We start from the raw sequence: 20,335 nt of genomic DNA on the forward strand, positions 1-20,335 counted from the left end.
GTTCAGTTTTTAAAAACTAAACTTATAACATTTTCAGTTCAGTTAATTGCTCAAATTGTATTATACAAGTTATTTCCATCTGAGTGTTGTTCTCTTGTTCTTGTATTTTTAAATATCTTTTTCTATCTTTAAATTATTGTAAATGAGTGTCTTAACGAAAAACGCCTTTAGTTGAAGTATTTATTATTTATGCAAAACGCCTTTGGTTGAAGTATTTATTATTTATGCAAAAGGAAAACCAAATCATGAAAAAGGAAATTAAAATAGATGATAAACTTTTGACTATGAAACACTATGATTTGCAAATAAAGTGTAGATAATAATAATAAACTTTCTCTTTGTCTAACTGAATATATATATATATATATATATATATATATATATATATATATATAATGTTTATATCATGTTTTTAAAAATTATATTGGTATATATTTTTATATTATATAAAAAAATTAGGTAAAATGATAAATAAAATTATTTAATTAATATTTTAGTATACATGTTCTTATATAATAAAATAAATAATTAAAACAGAAAATATTAAAATAAATAACTTAATTTAATATTTTACTAATATTTTTATTTTATATTTTAATAAAATAAATAATTAAAATAAGAAAATACTTTATAATATTTATTATTTATTAATATTTTATAACAGATTTTGAATTCTTAAATGTGATTGAACTTGTCCTTAACTTGTATTCGAGTTTTTAATCATAAAAAAAATTCTACGTATAAAGACTCTAACAGTAAAATATATTCTTATAAATATTTTAATATATAATAAATATTGAGTTAGACTAGTCACGGTTATAAATGATATTTATAGACTTTTGTACATTAGTATAATAATAAATAAGATAGCTCAAAATATAATAACATATTAATAAATATAATAAATATATTTTATAATAATTTTATATTTCACTATTTTAAGCGTGTTTAACCGTATGATAATAATAATATATTGTTTTACAATGTTATTAACTGTTTACGACATGAGATGTCTTACAATGTTATCAACGGTTTATTTGTTAATTTTAATTAACTATTAATAACAGTTACTTTGTTATTAGATAGTGTTAAAATCATATTTTAGAACTGTTGCAGTGTTAAAATCAGTTTAAAATTAGTATAATTAGTTGTTCAGTTCAGTTTATATTGTAGTTTAGTACAATTTAGTATAAGTCAGTTCAGTCCAGTTTGATAAAACAAAAAACAGTTCAGTTTGTTTGAACTGTTTTACCGTCCAATATTTGCCCACCCCTACTTATAAGTAAAAATACATTATTGTTTGGTGCCACGCGTTTTTTTCCTTCCTTTTATATAATCAACTTATAAGATTTTCATATTTCCTTTTTTTAAGGTTGGAGTTACGTGAACATTAGAAATCAAGCTGAAAAATAATAAAAAGTTTAAAGAATAATTCTGATATTTTATTTCAAAGAGTAGAGTACCATATATATACATTTAAGGATCCTATAATCCTTCATCTATTAAAGGAATGACAGGTGCACAAATCTGCACAAATTATAATAATATCTAAATTATAACTAACATAATATTTGATTGCCTAATATCCTTTAATAGAATATTTAGCATATCTTAACACCCCCACTCAAGTTGGTGCATGGATATCACACATTCCCAACTTGAATAAAGACTCATTAAACAATCTTCTTGATACTCCTTTGGTGAGAACATCAGCCAACTGCAATTCTGATCTTACAAAAGGAAATGAAATTATTCCAGCTTCAAGCTTCTCTTTGATGAAATGTCTATCAATCTCCACATGCTTTGTTCTATCATGTTGCACAAGATTGTGAGCAATTGCTATAGCCGAAGTATTGTCACAGTACAAACTCATAGGTTCATTTTGTGTAAAGCCCAAATCTGATAGCACATTTTTAATCCACAAAAGTTCACATACACCTAGTGTCATGCCTCTGAATTCTGCTTCAGCACTAGATCTTGCTACTACAGGTTGTTGTTTACTCCTCCAAGTTACAAGATTCCCTCCTACAAAAGTAAAGTATCCAGAGGTAGATCTTCTATCATCTTTTGAACCTGCCCAATCTGCATCAGTGTACCTTTCTACCTTTAAGTTTTCATGATTTGAGAACAAAATTCCTTTTCCAGGAGCGGACTTCAAATATCTCAAAATCCTTTCAACAGCATCCATATGAAGCTTCCGTGGGTCATGCATAAATTGACTAACAACATTCACTGCATAAGTGATATCTGGACGTGTATGGCACAAATAAATTAATTTTCCTACCAGCCTTTGGTATCTTCCTCTGTCTATGCTTGCTGAATTTGAGCATTGAAAAAGTTTATGATTTTGTTCAATTGGTGTATCAGCTGGTTTACTCCCAAGCAGCCCAGTTTCCGATAGTAAATCAATAGTATATTTTCTTTGGCATAGAAAAATACCATGTTTTGATCTAGCTACTTCAATACCTAAAAAATATTTAAGATTTCCAAGTTGTTTCATCTCAAATTCAGATGCAAGGTATTGTTGTAAACTAGAAATCTCATCTTGGTCATTTCCTGTAACAATCATGTCATCTACATATATAATCAAAGCTGTAATTTTTCCTTTTCCTCTCTTAAAAAATAAGGTGTGATCAGAGTTACTCGCTCTATAGCCAAAAGCCTTCATAGACTTGGTAAACCTTCCAAACCATGCTCTTGGGGATTGTTTTAATCCATATAGAGCCTTCTTTAATTTGCAAACCTTCATTCCAATTGAATCAGTCATGCCTGGTGGAGAATCCATATAAATTTCTTCTGAAATTTCTCCGTGTAGGAAAGCGTTTTTCACATCAAATTGTAGAAGAGGCCAATCTTGGTTTGCAGCTAGCGACAAAAGTATTCTCACAGTATTGAGTTTGGCTACTGGTGCGAACGTCTCTTGGTAATCTACACCATAAGACTGAGTGTAACCTTTAGCCACAAGTCGTGCTTTATACCTCTCAACAGTTCCATCAGCTTTATGCTTAATTGTAAAGACCCATCTGCAGCCCACAGTTTTCTTCCCTTTTGGTAAGGACACAAGATCCCAAGTGTTGTTTTTTTCTAAAGCTGTCATCTCCTCAACCATTGCTTCGGTCCATCTAGGATCTGCCAAAGCTTCTTGTACATTACTAGGAATAGAAATTGAAGATAATTGAGATACAAATGATGCATATGACTGAGATAACCTGTGAGATGACACATATTTACTAATGGGATATTTAACTTTGGCTTGGAGGTCTGGTTCATATTTAACTGGAGGTTGACCATGGATAGAACGAGGTGGAAGAATATATTGAACAGTAGTAGACTCAGTGTTTGGTGTGCTGGTGGTCTCACGCAGACAAGAATCAATTTCATGATCAATTTCATTAGTATTATCAGAGATAGTATCAGAAGGTACCTCTGAAGAGTCAAGTTGAACCTGTGGAGAAGATTGAGCCAATTGGTTATGATCAGAAGACACTGTATTATCCAGAAAAGAAGGGTCCATATTTAGGATTGGCTCACTTCCTGCAGAATGATCCTCACACAATAATTTATCTTCACAATCAAACATACCAACATCACGATTATGCACTTCACTTTCATTGCCTCCCTGAAGTGGAGAATCAACATAAAAAAATTCATGCTCATTAAATGTCACATCCATAGAAATATAAAATTTCCTTGATGGTGGATGGTAAGCACGATAACCTTTTTGAGTTGATCCATACCCAACAAAAACACATTTGATCGCTCGTTCTTCAAGCTTTGTACGTTGATGTGGGTGTAAGTGAACATATATAACACATCCAAAAATATGAGGTGGTAAATAAACTATGGGAGGAAGGATACAATGATCAGACAACACATCAAAAGGCCTTCGAAAGTTAAGCACACTAGAAGGAGTTCGATTAATTAAATAAACGGCAGAGCTCACAGCTTCACCCCATAAATGAGATGGGACATTACCATCTATCAAAAGTGATCTTGTCACCTCTAATATATGTCTATTTTTCCTCTCAGCCACTCCATTTTGTTGTGGTGAATAAGGACATGTAGTTTGATGCAAGATGCCTTTAGAGTTCATGAACTCTATTAATTCAGTCTTAAAATATTCTCCTCCATTGTCTGATCGAATGACCTTAATAGATGTGTTAAATTGTGTAACAATCAAATGATAGAAGGAACGAACCACATCACACACATCACTTTTATATTTAAGCAAATATACCCAAGTTACCCGAGTACAATCATCAACAAAACTGATAAACCATTTTTTTCCATTATGTGTAGATTGCGGGGCAGGGCCCCAAACATCTGTGTGAATTAATGAAAAAGGAAAATTAGTTTTGTTATTGCTTAAAGGAAACACAACACGATGATTTTCTGCCAAAACACAAGTTTCACAAAAAAAATCAGAAATATTGCATTTATGAAATAGTGATGGAAATAGTTTTTTTAAATAACCAAAAGAGGGATGTCCCAACCGTCTATGCCACAACCAAATTTCTTTTTTGTTTTTATCTTGTATGTGATCGTTCGCAAGACAAGTCAATCCTTTATTATGGTTTGATTGTGAGACATTTTCAAGATAATACAGTCCTTCACTCTCTCTACCACTAGCAATCTTCTCCTTGGAATGGATGTTCTGAAAACGACAATGGGTTGGGTAAAATAAGGCAACACAAGAATGTGATTTGGTTAACTTGCTGACGGAGATAAGATTACAGTTTAATGTAGGAACAAATAAAACATCAGGAATCGATAAAGAGGGTGAGAGGGATATAGTACCTATACCTTCAATAGGAGATGAGACCCCATTGGCATTAATAATAACAGTTTTAGAACAATTAGAGGAAAAATTAGTAAATATATGAGGATCACAAGTCATATGATCAGTAGCACCCGAATCAATTATCCAATTACTATCCTTAGTAACAACAGAAAGATTAAGGACAGAGTTAGATACACCTGACTTGGTCACAAATCCGACAGCAGTAGAAATATAACTCTTGAAAGCAGCGGAAGTTCCAGAATCATGTTTCTTCGATTGATTGTCATCGGAAGAAGCCATCAGAAATATTCAATGAAAAAAGGCACTGATTCCTATATCTTAGAGGATATCAGTGTTGGCTCTTGATACCATAATAAAAGGTTTAAAGAATAATTCTGATATTTTATTTCAAAGAGTAGAGTACCATATATATACATTTAAGGATCCTATAATCCTTCATCTATTAAAGGAATGACAGGTGCACAAATCTGCACAAATTATAATAATATCTAAATTATAACTAACATAATATTTGATTGCCTAATATCCTTTAATAGAATATTTAGCATATCTTAACAAAAAAGAGGCGAGAATGCGTCAAAAATATCATAATCCTCTAATGAAAATAAGTTTTCCAAATTATTATCTTACCTTGGTTTTCAAAATTTAGATATAGAATAAGACTATATTATCTTACCTTGGTTTTCCCTGTACACTAAAGAATTTAGAGATTAAAGAAAAAACATAATTAAAGAACATCTTTGTGGCCTCAAAGGTTAAAATTTCAACTAAAATTTCTTTCAACATTACAATCTCTAAGACATGCATGGTTTTCAAGAGAGTAAAATATGATAATTTTTAAGAAAGAAAGAAGAAAACTTACTCAAGGTTATACTTGGTTGAGATTCAACCCAAACCCACAATTCTTTTTAACATCACAATCTCTAAGACATGCATGGTTTTCAAAAGAGCAAAATATGATTTTTTTTTTTTTAGAAAAGAAGAAAGCTTCCACAAGGTTACCCCTTAAAGAATTAGTTTAGTTTATAGGTTTAGCAAAAAGGTGGAAAAGGGTTAAAGAAAAGAGGATAAAGAAGAACTTATAGGTTGAGAAAAACAGAAATATCATTTTGTTATTGGCACCCTTGCTTTTATTAAGCCCACTTCATTCTTATTTGAAATCTATTTTTACTTTTATGAAACAATTGAAAGGCCCAATAATTTACTATACTCATCACTTAGAAATATGATTGGAAGGGTAACATTTTTTTCAACCTCTGTATATTTTTATCGTACCTTCATAAATTTTTTAATTTCAGATTATACAATTCAAATGTAAATTTTATATTCTAAAATATGCAATCTAAAACATTTTTTATTTAGAATTTCAAAATATAAAATTATAAATATAAATTATATTTTCATATTTTACAATTTAAAATACAAAAAATTTCAGGGGTGCAGATCAAAATGTTTTTCCTCAAATGTCTGTGATGGAGACAGCACAACAAGAATTGATTATAAGACCTTGTACTAGATTATCCTGTGTGTATATTTTGATCAATGACTTAACATTTAATAATCTTAACGTTATTCCTGTAATGCTATAAGACCCAGTTCAAATACAACAGAGCCTCTCTCTGTTTATGGAAATCTAATTAGTGATAGTGTGGAGCCCACCTGAACTTACCTTAAAGAGTAGAGGGTGAAGACTTGAAGTTTATGCAACTTACTCCTACCCTTTAATCACCTTGTCTATCTAATGCTAAACAATGGAATAGAGAATTTTCTTTGCTTTAAAGGTAGAGTAGAAACATCATCAGATTGATCTCCACTTGCACCCTACTCTTCTGTATCCGATGAATTTATATGGAAGAAAGCTTAAGATGTTCACATATATAATATGATCCAATACAGCATAAACACACCGTGGCTGTGTAACCAGGCTCAATGGAGATATTTGGTGTTCGCATTATTTCTTTGGTACTTTTCTTGATGCTTACTAAAAACTTAAGTTGCAATGGATTTGGTGGGAGTATGAAGGATGAGGAAGCACTCAAGGAAGGCCAAAATGACATGGAAAATTCTGTCTCAAATTATGGGTTTGTGTTTGAAATTCCTTGCATCTGTAGTAGTTGTATCTTATGTTTACTTGGCACTCACGTCTTGTATGTTTTTTAGTGAAATGAGGGGCGTGGAAGATGATGATTGGCAGATGGTGCAAAAGAAGGGAAACCAATTTGTGGTGAATGACAAACCTTTCTATGTGAATGGATTCAACACATATTGGCTTATGGTATTTGCTGCAGATGAGTCCACGAGAGGAAAGGTAACTGAGGTGTTCAAGCAGGCATCCTCAGTGGGTATGACAGTTTGTAGGACGTGGGCCTTCAATGATGGCCAATGGAGGGCACTACAGAAATCTCCATCAGTTTATGATGAAGAAGTCTTCAAGGTGCTTTTTCAGTACTGCTTTGTTATTCTGTTTAATATTCTACACTAAATTGGTATTCAGTTTACTGCATAACATAATACTTTACACAGTATTATAATGTTAACTTGTCCAGTATTATCAGCTATTTGTTACTTCAATTGAACCATGTTAAATGTGATATAATTGTTTGCTTGTGTAAGCTTTGCCATGGTAATTGAAATAAGAATATGCTACAATCAAACTTCTGAGTTTCTAGTCATCAGTGCAGGTAATTAGCATACCTTGTGTAATTCCATTTTACTATTGGTTTCTCAGGCCCTGGACTTTGTGGTGAGTGAAGCAAAGAAATACAAAATCAGGCTTATATTATCATTGTCTAACAACTGGGAGGCATATGGAGGCAAAGCACAATATGTGAAATGGGGAAATGCTGCTGGCCTTAACTTGACCTCTGATGATGACTTCTTCTCACATCCAACTCTTAGAAGCTACTACAAGGCCCATGTCAAGGCAAGTTCCTGTAAATAAAAAAACAGATCAAAACCACCATTGTTAGTTTCATCTGGACACTTGAATTGAAGCCTGTTTGTTATACATTGCAAAACTAAAACCTACCCTGTAATCATATCTTGATATGGACTGTTTTAGTTTTATTTTGTAATTGTTTTTCTTTACGATTATGCTAAGCTGGTTCCAGTACTATTTTCACTGTGTAGACTGTGCTCAATAGAGTTAACACATTCACAAATATCACTTACAAGGAGGATCCAACAATTTTTGCTTGGGAATTGATGAATGAGCCTCGTTGCACCTCAGATCCCACAGGTGACAAGTTACAGGTTTATCCCTTTCTTTTGGCCTCCATATCACAAGGAAGGGTCTAGAGGTATTGATTGAAAAGAAAATATAGACACACCTTGTGATGTCATATAATCACATCGCACTACACAATTGCATTCTAATTAATAGCAAGTTCTTTCCATGATATCACATAGTTCACTGAACCCAACTACTCACTTGAATGTGTATTCTAGGATTGGATTCAAGAAATGGCATTCCAAGTGAAGAAAATTGATCCAAAACACCTGGTAGAGGTTGGACTAGAAGGATTTTATGGCCCATCAACACCTCAGAGAACTCAGTTCAATCCCAATACATATGCTACACAGGTTGGAACTGATTTTATAAGGAACCACCTGGCTCTTGGTGTGGACTTCGCTTCTGTTCATGTATATGCTGACTCTTGGTAAGTCTCTTCAGAATTGCTACTGTTTTATTAATAAAATATGAAGTTCATAAAACTTACTTATGTCAAACGTTCATGTAAGGAGTTTCTTTTTCACGTTTTGTCAGTATAAAGATTTTCATATTGTCAACCAATAGAAAATATGTTAAGTATGTCAACCAATAGGCTTCTAAGGTAATTATAATAAAAGTGGAGAAACTTACCATACATGACATCGTGTGATTGGATGACAGTTATACTGTCAATGCATTTAAATTAAATTCTTATACGAACTGTTTATATCAGTATTACATATTCATATGCATGCACATTTGTCTAGTGTATCAGAAACATTAATTTTTGTAAGTGATTTATTTGACATACATATACTACAGTTCTGACTTAATCAGCTATCTGGTTGAAGGATTTCACAACAAATTGCTGATTCTCATCTCTCATTTGTAAAATCATGGATGGAAGCCCACATAGAGGATGCTGAAAAGCATCTTGGAATGCCAGTTATTTTTGCTGAGTTTGGTGTATCTTCCAAAGACCCTGGCTACAATTCATCATACAGGGATACACTCATAAGTAGTGTGTACAATACCATCCTAAACTCCACAAAGAAAGGAGGGAGTGGGGCCGGAAGCCTTTTGTGGCAATTTTTTCCTGATGGAACTGATAACATGGATGATGGCTATGCAATTGTTCTCTCAAAATCTCCCTCCACCTCAAACATTATACAGCTTCAATCCACTAGGCTTGCGATGTTCAATTCCTTGTGCAATACTAAATGCAATTGGGGATGTAAGAAGAAAAAGTTGTTGAACAACATACTCTATCACGATGAACTGTAACACCATGTGTGGAAAGTTTCCAATTGTGATGCTGTGGTCCTATAAAACCATGCATGGATAAATATGTGATTCACCATACCTTTTGTTATGAACAATGCTTTAATTTGTACGTTGTGGCATTATGGTCACGCAAGGTCACCACCATATTAAACTAGAAGAGTGCTGCAGCATTCTTCGTTGTTTTACAATAAGAATATATACATGTGCACCATTATATAGCAATTTATAAAATAAATAAGTTAGCATTATAACATAGGTGCTAAGTACACCGATTGCCTTGTGGAAAACAAAGCAAATTGTAGATTGGAATACAATGAACAACAGTTTCGTACAAGAGCAATGGTTGATTGGAAGTGTCAAATGAAATTGAATAAATAAACCATCCAATCTTAAATATCATGGATAAGTAAAACATCCTTACTTATCAGAAAAAAAGCAATAGATTGTCTCTTCCTTCAGTTCTATATTTTTTGTAGCCATTGACATTACTGGTGATGTCCTGCCAAACTCTGAATATTTACCCCTTGAAGAAAACATCATGAGAGAAAAGGCTTGTTAAGCCTTTGTAAGCCATTGAGTACTCCTTCCTGAATTTAAATAAGCCATTGATTTTGGGAGGAGATATAGATAACTAGGAAGGCATGTATGGATTTAGACCGCCAACATGCTAGGCAGCTATCTTAGCTTTTTTCTTTCAGATCTTCTTGAGGTTCTCGGGCTTAAACATAGAAAATATGGAAGAAAATCTGCGAATTTCTGCTTCTAAATTTATAAATTAGTCGGCCTTTAGATGGGATGCCATTTTATCCATATCATAGGAGCTCCTCCGGAAGAAAACAGACGTGTTTTAATAACATTGCCCCAGAGAACTTCTTCAATTAACAGTGATGTGGGTTGTACTCATCAAAAGAGCAAAAACAAATAGGTATACTATACCTGCATATTATCAGTTTAATCAGAGGTATTACAGACCAATATTATAGTGGTAAAAAGAAAAGCAGAAAATATGAAGGCACTACAGAATTGTATGTTATTTGCAATTTAAAGGAAACTACAAAAGGAGGAAACCTCTAATTTCCCATAGCATAGCTCCTCTAACAGAAAATCAGATCATAACCCCCTTTCCCCTCTGCCTCATGAGACACTAACAAAAATATTCTCCCACATCTAACCACCTCCCACTACTTATGCCACCTCCAGTTTGTAACAACCTCTCCACTTACTCATGCTACCTCAGCTTGAAAATTTTCCTTTTTTTCTTTTGTGCACATACCCTCTTTCGGCTCATAAACTTGTTGGGCTTCAACAAAAGGCCAATAGAAACACATAATCTTAGATTTGACACTACTTTTGTTAACGAACACATTGTACTGCACACTTTTTGTTAAGTCAAATTAGAAAATAGAGAAAAGAAATTACTGATTTCAAAAGAACGAACAACAAAGGAGATAGTTCTCTCCATTTTAAGGATTTATCCTTTCACAAAGAGGAATTGCTTGCTCTATATGTGATACTGATCTCATTATCCCTTCCTTGCATCCTACTCCTATCTACTTACTGCAGAACTCCCCTCTAACTAACTTTACAACTAACAACTAATTGTTCTCACAACCTTAAGGTGCAAAAGACAACCATATAAAGTTCTAGCTGCTTGCATAATGATCTAAATGCATCTTGTTTGATTTAGTCAAAAGAAATTATGGTTTCCATGTGCAAATCTAATTATTTAGTGTACTACTGTAGACACATTTTCAGGAGCCAACAAGGATTTGCTGAAGCTTATTTAAGAGTCAGAAATATTAACCAGGTGAAAAAATGAAACAATCATAGAATGGTGCAAGTATACCTACATAGCATTTCTAAGCAGCGCACTTTGTGCTTTAAAAGCTTAGTTTTGAAAGGACTGCGGCGGCCTGATCCCCACCCAGAAGGAAATAAGGATGCCTCAAAGCAGCAGCAGCAGAGAAACGTCCTCTTAATTGTGAACATCTCTTGGAGATAAGCTTTGTTGCCAAGTCCCAACCTCTTCCAGAGTCACTATCAAGAATTTGGAAGTCAGACCTCATGCGAGTAGACGCTCTCCATTTGTTCAAATCATATCCACAAGTTCTTATCTCCAAATTGAAATTCTTCAAAGCAACTGAAGATCTTAAGGTTGGAATTGCTACTTGCAGGAATACAATCCCAGCAGAATACATATCAAACAGATCAGGACTCTTTAACTGTAAAAACAAACAAGAGGATAAATCATGGGATGATTCATGCACATTAAAAAGGTATGTGTACGTGAATGAAATGATTCCATACAGATTAATTACCGAACAGTGCCAACCATGCCACAATCTGTAAATACTAATTGATGCAAAATCTATAGGAAAATGAATAACTCAGGCTTGGAGCAATTTAGAAATCCCCGTGAAGATATTTCTAATACAGTAATGCTAGCCACAACAGTACTTACTTAAGTCAATGTGTTATTGAAACATTCATTTAACAGAAGTGCCTTAATTAATTATACAGGATTCAGTGAAGATATTGTCCTATATACTGCTTTCACTAAGTGCAACAATTGTTAAAGCCCGTATTATATAATTTTCCTAAAACTGACTTGATGTCACCATTAGGGAAGAAACTTAATTTTGCTACATCAATAAAGTATATAAATAAAACCTGCCACATGATTGGTGAAAGGAAAGCTGCAATTGGCTCTGGTGGAAGACTCGGAGTTTCTTCGGGTAGAACATACAGTTCAGGCGGGCAGTAGTCACGGTCCAAGGGGTTACGATTGGGAACATAATTCTTTCCAATTCTAAGGTCTGTTGCAGCACCAAAATCGATGAGTTTAATCTGCCCTCGTTTGGTAACTACCAAGTTGGCAGGCTTAACATCCCTATGAACAATTCCAGTGTCGTGAATTTTTTTAAGAGAAGAAATGATCTGGCGCATTATTTGCTTGACGATTAATGCATTTCGTTTAGAAGAGTCTACACCCTGCAAGACACGTCCAAACATGGTAGACTCTAAGTTTGATGGGAAGTTTTGATCAGTCATGTAATCAGCAAGAGAGCGCCCTCCCTGTGATGTGGACAACCCTGCAATTAGTTTATGGAATAGTTGGTATATCATAAAATATGTTTGGAGCATATCTGCATGCATTAAGTTATGCAATCCGTTCAAATAAATGAAGGGATAAACAAGAGCCAGAGCTAGTTACTTTTGCACCATATTCATGACAACATTTTGAATTAAATTCGCCATAACAAACCACAGCAAAGTCTTATACCACTGTGTGGGTATGCACACAACGTCATTCAATACCATGGCAAATTTGTGACAAAATTCGTGAGTTAGGTGATGCATGGCTGCATGCGTAGGCAACCTATGGATGGTTCTTTATCCTAAAAGAATATTTGGTAGAGTACCTCAAACTTCCAAACTAGCCATTTTCCACCTTTTGTGAACTGTGAATTCGTTTTGTCAGCTACAAAACTTCCAAGAAACTTAGCACACGTTTCAGGAGCTGCTCTGGAGAGTCTGTAATTGAACCACTCCTCAAAATCACCAAATTCCTCTGCCCCTTCAATTCCAACCTTTACCTGCACATTCTGTCAGTCAGCTCCTGAGTACATTTAACAGGCTTCATGATATAAACAGAAAAAGAAAAAGATTTACATCATAATATGAGATGATAAACCAAGTCAGCACACAAGTTTGGAATTTACCATCAACAACATAAAGATTAAATATTCGAAATCTAGTCTATCTATCTATTTTCCCTTTATTAAAAAAGGAGAAATTTCTGAGAGAAAAAGAGAAAGAGCAAAAGGATCATAATCCTCCAAAACAAAAAGAAACATGGGTGTTAGCGTCCTTTTCTGAAGAGAGCAAAACCTCTACAGCACATTTCCCACTTTTTCCCCTCAAACCCTTCAAACTTGAAAGTGAACAGAAAAAAAAAAATCTCTATTATATTAAAGAAACAAAGAGGAACATACGACCGGAACTAATTCAAAAACAGTAAGTGAGAAGCAATGTCAGTAAATCATATCCATTTAGTTCCAAAAACGACCCCATAAGCTAAGGAAGCATTGGAAAATAAGCGAATATCATGAGGCTACCTTTTTAAGAATGACTTTATCCTTAGATTTGGCATCCAACTTTTTCACCTTGCCTCTTCCATTTTTTTGCATCAACTCTTGTGCATCTACATTCTTTGGGACGAAAACACCTGAATAAACAACACCAAAAGAACCTTCTCCTAGTTTATCTCCAATAAGAAAATCAGTCCTCTTAAGATTTCTTCTTCCAGATAAACTGTCCAAAACCAGTTGAATAGGGGCCAAAAGGAATGCATCAATGGCGCCAACAAGGACACCCGGCCTCGCAGTTAAATAGGCCCATGTCAGCCCGGCAAGTATCACAAACCCCCACCTCTGCACGTCTGATAAATCTTCAGTTACATGCTGAAACTTTACTAACACTGATTGGAAGACAGAAAACTGGTCCAAGTGAAAAGTGGTCTCCAACAAGTCTTTGGGAATATCACCAAAAACTGCATTACACTTTGCAGAGGTACTCTTGAAACGGTTTGTCGAAAAGGAAATGGCAATTGGGATGCTGAGTTTGAGAGGAGAGAAGCAGATGGTACGATTAAGTTGAAGTGTTGTTGTAGTTGTAGGAAGCAGAGAAGCCATGACCCCAAGCCAAAAACTAAAAGCTAGAAATGAATAACGTCAGCGTGCATGGTAGCTCTTGGGCCATCTGTTCCTCCTTTCTTTATCCACCTTTTCTCTTTATTTTCTAGGTTCAAAATCACCCCAAGCCTCATCCAACAAAACCTCACACAAAAAATAAAGTATTTAATATGTTTCTAGCCTTACACTATTCATTTTAAATTTCTTCAAAAATAAATGCAGAAATTAATCCTGTAAGAATTTCTTTTATTCATTTTAATCCTTAAGAAAAAGTAGAAATTACTCTTCTAAAAAATTGGCATCATTACTCATCACATCAGTTTCATTTTCTGGAAAACATAAATTTCACGACCCCAATCTAAGGGAAAACGTGATTTTCATCCAACCAATTTTATTATTTAGAGAAAAAAAAGTTATAATTCTTTCCATCAACATTATAGATTTAGTAAAAAAATTAAAAAATGACCAACATGTCCAAATTTTATTATGATAGATTCATTCATCATAAATAATAGTTGGTGACGTATCTTTTTATTTATCACGCAAACAACAATATCAATCAAATAAGCAAAAATGAAGTAACACTGCTTTTCAAAGACTAATTTGTGCAGGATATTTTTTAAAAAGAACAAAAAAGCAATTATGTTAAATTGAGGGATTAAAAAATATTTATGTTAATAATTACTATTATTATTAGAAACGAAGTCATCCACTGGTTGGTTAAAGAGAAAGACGAAATATTAGAGTTAAAGGATTAGTTTGAAAACTTATCATAGTTATTTAAGTTTTTAATTTGAATAAATATCCCCGGTTAATTCATACTTTGCTGATTGTTAATGCAAATGAAAGTATAAAACATAGTTGTAGTTTTGGACAATCGGTACAATGGATACCAATAGTATAAAGTCAAACACGACCAACAATTAATATTCTAGATTATTAAAATAAAACCAATTAGTATGATTGGAAAGTTAAACAAATAGTTTCAAAAACTAATTTATCTAAACTATAATAATAGATCCTGAAGGTTTTCAATGACGATGAATAGACGAGATACATAAGACGACATTAGAAATTTTGAAGCAATCGCTATTGATTGATAAATCTTCATTTCCAAATTGTAAAATTGGATGTTGGCAAAAATTACTTTCAACATCTTTAAACTCTCATGGAAGATAATGAATGCTAAGTAAATCAGTGTATAAAAAAAGCAGTTTATTTCCTCCAGACATGACATACATCTTAATAGAATTGTGGAGCTGCAAGGCACATAAATAAGTGACTGAACTCACAACCTGTAGATTTTACACACAAGTCCTAGCTAGGGGCACAAAAAATTCTTTTAGTGTTGACAATTGTGACAGTCTATCACTCACTGTTCACGCATCCAGATACAGGCAACTAACTAATGAGAAGAATAAGAGAACTATAAAAACATATGCATCTTAAGTAAAAGCCGTTACAAGTTGTCTGGTTAGTACGCAGGGCTATTCCTCTGAAGAAAAGAAGGTGCAGGCCTCACGTAAGAGAAGTCCTTAAAGGGGTTTCCACCATTTGGGCTGGCAGCTGGCGAGTCCACAACAGGCATATCAGTCCAGCGTTTCTCAAAGTTGGCAACACAGTGCGTACCAGCTACGTCTGGGATAAAGCTTGGCTGGATTTCTCGTTCTTCCAGCTTTCTCCAATTGATTTGTTTAAACCACTTGTGTCCCTTAATTTCCTGAACTCCCCGGGCTCCACAACCTAAGCGCTTCGTTGCTTCCTTCTGTAGCAGCTGAAATAGGGATAATCATCTTAATATATGTTACAACTTCTGTCTACTAGTAAATTAGCTATAGTAGAAAAACTCAATAGAATGCGAATCAAGGAATTGAAATCTCTTACAACGAACAAAAGTTGTGAATTTTCTACAGCATTTTAGGAAAAGAGTAATTCATATTTGTGATACAAACTCGATCCTTTTAAAGTCTATGGAAAAAAGCGTCACAATAGATGCATTAGTGATCATGCCCCAAAGAAAACTAACACTGATTTTATTAATAACCTTCAGTTTAGGGCAATTCACAATCTCATAAGTATTTGCACCTCCGTATTTAATTTACTTCGGTATACGTTAGTTTGGTTGATTAAACAACTACATTGGAAATTAAGTCTTTTTCCAGACCAATGTTCTCAAGACTTCAAGTTAATCCAATTAGTAATTGTATCGCAATTTTTATCTCAAACATTTTACGGTATCTGCAAAGATACCAGAAAATAGAATTCTTGTGGTCCAGTTCATCACTCACTTCATGCTTAAGTAGAGAAAGCCAGTTTAAAATATATCAAGCCTATCTTCACAACGGTAATTTAAGATGTAAAGGTGAAGCAGAGCATCATTGCATCAAACAATTATATATAAGATATAGATTATGATGACTTTGATGATGAACTATATCAAAATAATCAAAGGAAATAATTTATGTGGAGTAGTGATTACCGCTTTCAACAGTGAATGTGCTTCACTTGACAAAAATGCTGGTAGCTTGATCTTGTCTTTAACTATCTTCTGCTGAATTTTGTCACGGCTACCACCACAGAAAGGGGGCTGCAGAGGAGGTGAGACAACATCAACAAACATTTAGCAACTCCAAAAGACCTAACAGCTATTCAGTTCCCAGGCCATTACAACTAACAGACATATAGTATTACAATAACAAAAGCAATGAACCAAATAATATTTGTGGTCATACTGTCCTAGAAATTCCCAAAATTGACGTTCTCCCCTTCCTTTATTTTCTCCTTTTAGCTTGAGGAAAGGGGGAAAATTGTCTGCAAGCTAAAACACAAATAAACTTGACTAACTTGCTTAAAAGAAACAAAATTGAGTGCACTTTGAAACTCGAATAACAAGCAAGCTACCATGGTGCTTCGGTAGACCCAGCTCTAAGCTTGAAAGTACTTCAATTAAGTTCAATAAATTGAACATTTCTACACATGAAATGCAAAGATACGAACATTGTCTTACTGAACAAAAAAAATGTACCGTTATACAATCAATTAAAGTATACTATCCTTATCTTATCCTTATCCTCTGGGCGATTAAACAATTAATAAATCACACAATCATAACTCCACAAGAACTGGCACAGAACAGGAAAGCACTTCAATTGAATTCAATAAATTGAATATTTATTGTTATTGAATTCAAACTGCTGTTCCTGAATACAAAATATTTAAGCATTTCAAAATCAATTATGAAGCTACATTATCATCCTATGGCCAATTAAACATTTAATAAATCGTGCAATTATAACTCAACAAGAACTGACAGAGGAGGAAAACTAGAACAAACCACATTTATGCTGCCTAGAGTTGTTATACAAAAAAAAATCTTTAAACGAAAAGAAAATATAACATTGACATGTAAATGACATAATTAAGACTAGTGTTTTGGTTTCAGACAACCAACAGTAGTTTGATATCTTCCAAAACAGGTACAAACATGTAGCTTTCAAAGAAGGTACTTGTTTTGGATAAGTTTTCTTGCACCCTAAGGCAGCCAGGAAACAAAAGGAAAAAACATCAAACACAGTAAAAGTGCATTATTGTGCCATGATTAGGTAGTATTTGATGCAAGTATAAGTTTGACACAGACTTCACTCCTCTTAAACCCCATGATCATAATTTAGAGCCAATTAAATTTACTAAAATATATTTTTCCTCAACTAGTATGCAAACCTTTCCAAAAAAAGACAATCTAACTACAAAGACCCAAAAGAAAAAGCAGCCTCACAGCTTAAGAAGGAAAGAGATGCAAACCTTTCCAGTAAGCATCTCAAACAGTAGAACACCTACGCTCCACCAATCAGCAGCCTTATCATGGCCTTTGCCAAGAATAATTTCAGGTGCCATGTACTCTAATGTACCACACATCGAATTTGATCTAGTACTCTCTTCAAATTGTTTTGCTAAGCCAAAATCAGTCAACATAACCTAGTATATCAAAAAAGAACAACTGTTCAGTTATTACAGGTATGAAAGCACGGTTTAAAGTCACAATGAAAAACATGAGGGAGGTAGGGAGGGAGGACAGTGTACATGGCCATCAGCGTCCAGTAGAATATTTTCAGGCTTCAGATCCCTGTGCATTATTCCATTTGAATGCAGATGAGAAACTGCAGAAACAATCTCCGCAGCATATATGCGTGCTAGATCCTCTCTGAATAGTAGACAAAAATAGAACCACAAATTAATTCTGCAAATTAAAAACAGAAACAGAAGAAACAAAAAATCTCAGCTAAACTCACCTAAAAAGGCCTTGGTGATAAAGCTGGAAGAAGAGATGGCCCCCGTTTACAAAATCAAGCACAAGATACAGTCTGTATTTTGTCTGAAAGAGCGTATAGATGTAACATGAGTTAGCATTTTACTAACAAAGAAAACAATTCTGGATATAAAGTACTTCAAAATATATCCATAATTTACAGAAATAAAATGTTCATTTAGATTTTGCGTAAAATACACAATGATAGTAAAAACAGGAAGAAAAGAAAGGGTCATGCCATTTCGAAATTAAGTACCTGAAAAGAGTATCTGAGTTGAACAACAAAAGGGTGTTCTATCTTTGTCCAGATATCCCTCTCAGCTTTCATGTATTCAGTATGGTTCTTCTCCATAATCTTGTCCTTCCGCATAACCTTCATAGCATAAATTTCTGAAGTACCTTTCTTCCTCACCTGATATACTTTAGCAAATGCACCCTGCCCCACAACCTTCAAAATCTCAAAATCTTCAATGCTAACTCTTTGGGTTTTTGAGATATTCCCGTCTTCATCTTTCAAAGACTCTTCGACAAAGGAGGATTCTTTAATGTCCTTAAAGGTCTCTTCATCAGCATAATCCACTAGTTCCAGTGAATCCTCAGTCTCATGTATGGTGAGTTTGCTAAGCTTAAGTGATTGACTAACACAAGCAGAAGGGCCAACCAGAGAATGAGATCGGGTGTAAATGACTGGTGGGTCATCATAAACCAACTCATTCACGTCTTCTACAGGTTCACCACTAGTGGAATCAATGTTGTTCAAATCTACAGTAACTGGGCCGAATACATCAGAGAAATCTAGCTCAATATGCTCCGTGTTCACAGTATCAGGCAGGTTTGCAGGAAAGAGTAAATTAGTCTGTGAGGGTTTGTAACCACCCTTCGTAAAACCCGAAAACTGAGAGGAAACCATTTCTCACCGCTCAGAAATCAGGGATCCAAATATGCTGCTGCTGATGACCAAACCAAAAATGACTATAGATTAACCACCCCGAAGTTTCCCAAAACCCCCACCGCAGATGGACTCCTGTCAATGGCCTGAATCAAGAGAAAGTTGATGTAGGCAAATGGAGTTCCCAAAAACTTTGGCAGCAAGAAGAGCAAAACCCAGCAGAGGAGGTCGTTGTTCTTGTTTCCCGAAATACAGGAAACGAAGTATGCTCCAGTGGTTGCTGAACTCATGAAGATCCAATTGACAATCTGCGTTTCAATTCACCCAAAAACGGAACAAAAACGAGAAATCCCGAGTTAAAATCACAATTTATGACACCAATAGAAAAATTAACTCCAAAATATTCCACAAAATTTCGTTACCATAACCTAACCCAAATACATAATCATAACACACTCCACAAACAACACTGTCATAAATAACAAATCAAAATTCAACACGCCTAAAGAGGACGAAATCCAATTCCAAAACGTTGCAACATCAGAAACGGAAAATAAGAAGAAAAAAAAGTCTATTTTGTCATCCAACAAACATACTTAGACTTGAATAACTGAAATCGACATAAGCAACAGTAGACAGCGAGATCTAACCGAAAAACTCGAACCACTAAATCACGAACCGGTTACAGAGCGCGAAATTAGGTTAGGGTTATCGACAAACAAAACATACCACCGGAGAAGACAATTAACAAACGGAATTGAAATTGAAGGAAACAGAAACGATGAAATCAAAATTCAAAACAATAATTCCAAGAACGTGAGAGAGAGAGAGAGAGAGAGAGAGAGAGAGAGAGAGAGAGAGAGAGTACCAGGGAAGGGAATTGGGAAGGGGCAGCGAAGGGAATGCGATGATTTCAGGAATATTTGATTCCGAGCGGTGAGAGACTCGCGTCGCCACTTATAGCTTCTTTGTTCGATTTATGGTTCTCTTTCTTTTGCTCTTCGACACGTGGCGATACGTGAGTGGTAGTTTATCGTCCCTCGCGGGGATGCGAATATGCCGTTCCGTGAACTATTTTTGGGCTCAGAATTTGGAGTTAGGCCCACGTGTTTTTTTTTGGTTCTCTGTTTTAGGGAATTAAAATGAAAAT

The 20,335-nt window shown here is 34.4% G+C and overlaps 3 protein-coding genes across 5 annotated transcripts; 1 reads left to right on the forward strand and 2 right to left on the reverse strand.

Annotated features, from left to right (window-relative positions):
• The first annotated feature begins 6,638 nt into the window (after window positions 1–6,638).
• LOC124847829 (mannan endo-1,4-beta-mannosidase 6-like) lies at window positions 6,639–9,374 on the forward strand. The gene is made up of 6 exons (XM_088109835.1): window positions 6,639–6,882; window positions 6,962–7,235; window positions 7,530–7,724; window positions 7,931–8,053; window positions 8,249–8,460; window positions 8,864–9,374. The coding sequence occupies exons 1-6, from the start codon at window positions 6,731–6,733 to the stop codon at window positions 9,294–9,296; spliced, it is 1,389 nt and encodes a 462-aa protein (XP_087965961.1). The 5' UTR covers window positions 6,639–6,730; the 3' UTR covers window positions 9,297–9,374.
• Window positions 9,375–9,573: 199 nt separating this feature from the next.
• Window positions 9,574–14,121, reverse strand: LOC124847828 (serine/threonine-protein kinase STN8, chloroplastic-like). 3 transcript variants are annotated; one of them, XM_047325404.2, is made up of 5 exons: window positions 13,415–14,121; window positions 12,719–12,901; window positions 11,967–12,371; window positions 11,143–11,518; window positions 9,574–10,232 (listed from the first exon to the last, which is right to left on the reverse strand). In XM_047325404.2, exons 1-4 carry the CDS (start codon window positions 13,988–13,990, stop codon window positions 11,177–11,179), a joined length of 1,506 nt encoding a protein of 501 aa, XP_047181360.2. In that variant the 5' UTR covers window positions 13,991–14,121; the 3' UTR covers window positions 9,574–10,232; window positions 11,143–11,176. The 3 variants fall into 3 exon arrangements, with proteins under 3 accessions (XP_047181360.2, XP_047181359.2, XP_047181361.2); XM_047325403.2 differs by having other exon boundaries at window positions 11,147–11,518; window positions 13,415–14,119; XM_047325405.2 differs by having other exon boundaries at window positions 11,147–11,518; window positions 12,719–12,892; window positions 13,415–14,117.
• A 1,069-nt stretch (window positions 14,122–15,190) lies between these two features.
• Window positions 15,191–20,211, reverse strand: LOC124847833 (serine/threonine-protein kinase AtPK2/AtPK19-like). Its single transcript, XM_088109836.1, has 7 exons — window positions 20,054–20,211; window positions 18,553–19,493; window positions 18,280–18,362; window positions 18,071–18,191; window positions 17,792–17,965; window positions 16,470–16,577; window positions 15,191–15,764 (listed from the first exon to the last, which is right to left on the reverse strand). The coding sequence occupies exons 2-7, from the start codon at window positions 19,204–19,206 to the stop codon at window positions 15,465–15,467; spliced, it is 1,440 nt and encodes a 479-aa protein (XP_087965962.1). The 5' UTR covers window positions 19,207–19,493; window positions 20,054–20,211; the 3' UTR covers window positions 15,191–15,464.
• Window positions 20,212–20,335: the final 124 nt, after the last annotated feature.

Source organism: Vigna umbellata, chromosome 3 (genome assembly GCF_029865625.1).
Source record: "Vigna umbellata cultivar VRB3 chromosome 3, Vumbellata_1.0, whole genome shotgun sequence".
NCBI classification, from domain to species: domain Eukaryota; kingdom Viridiplantae; phylum Streptophyta; class Magnoliopsida; order Fabales; family Fabaceae; genus Vigna; species Vigna umbellata.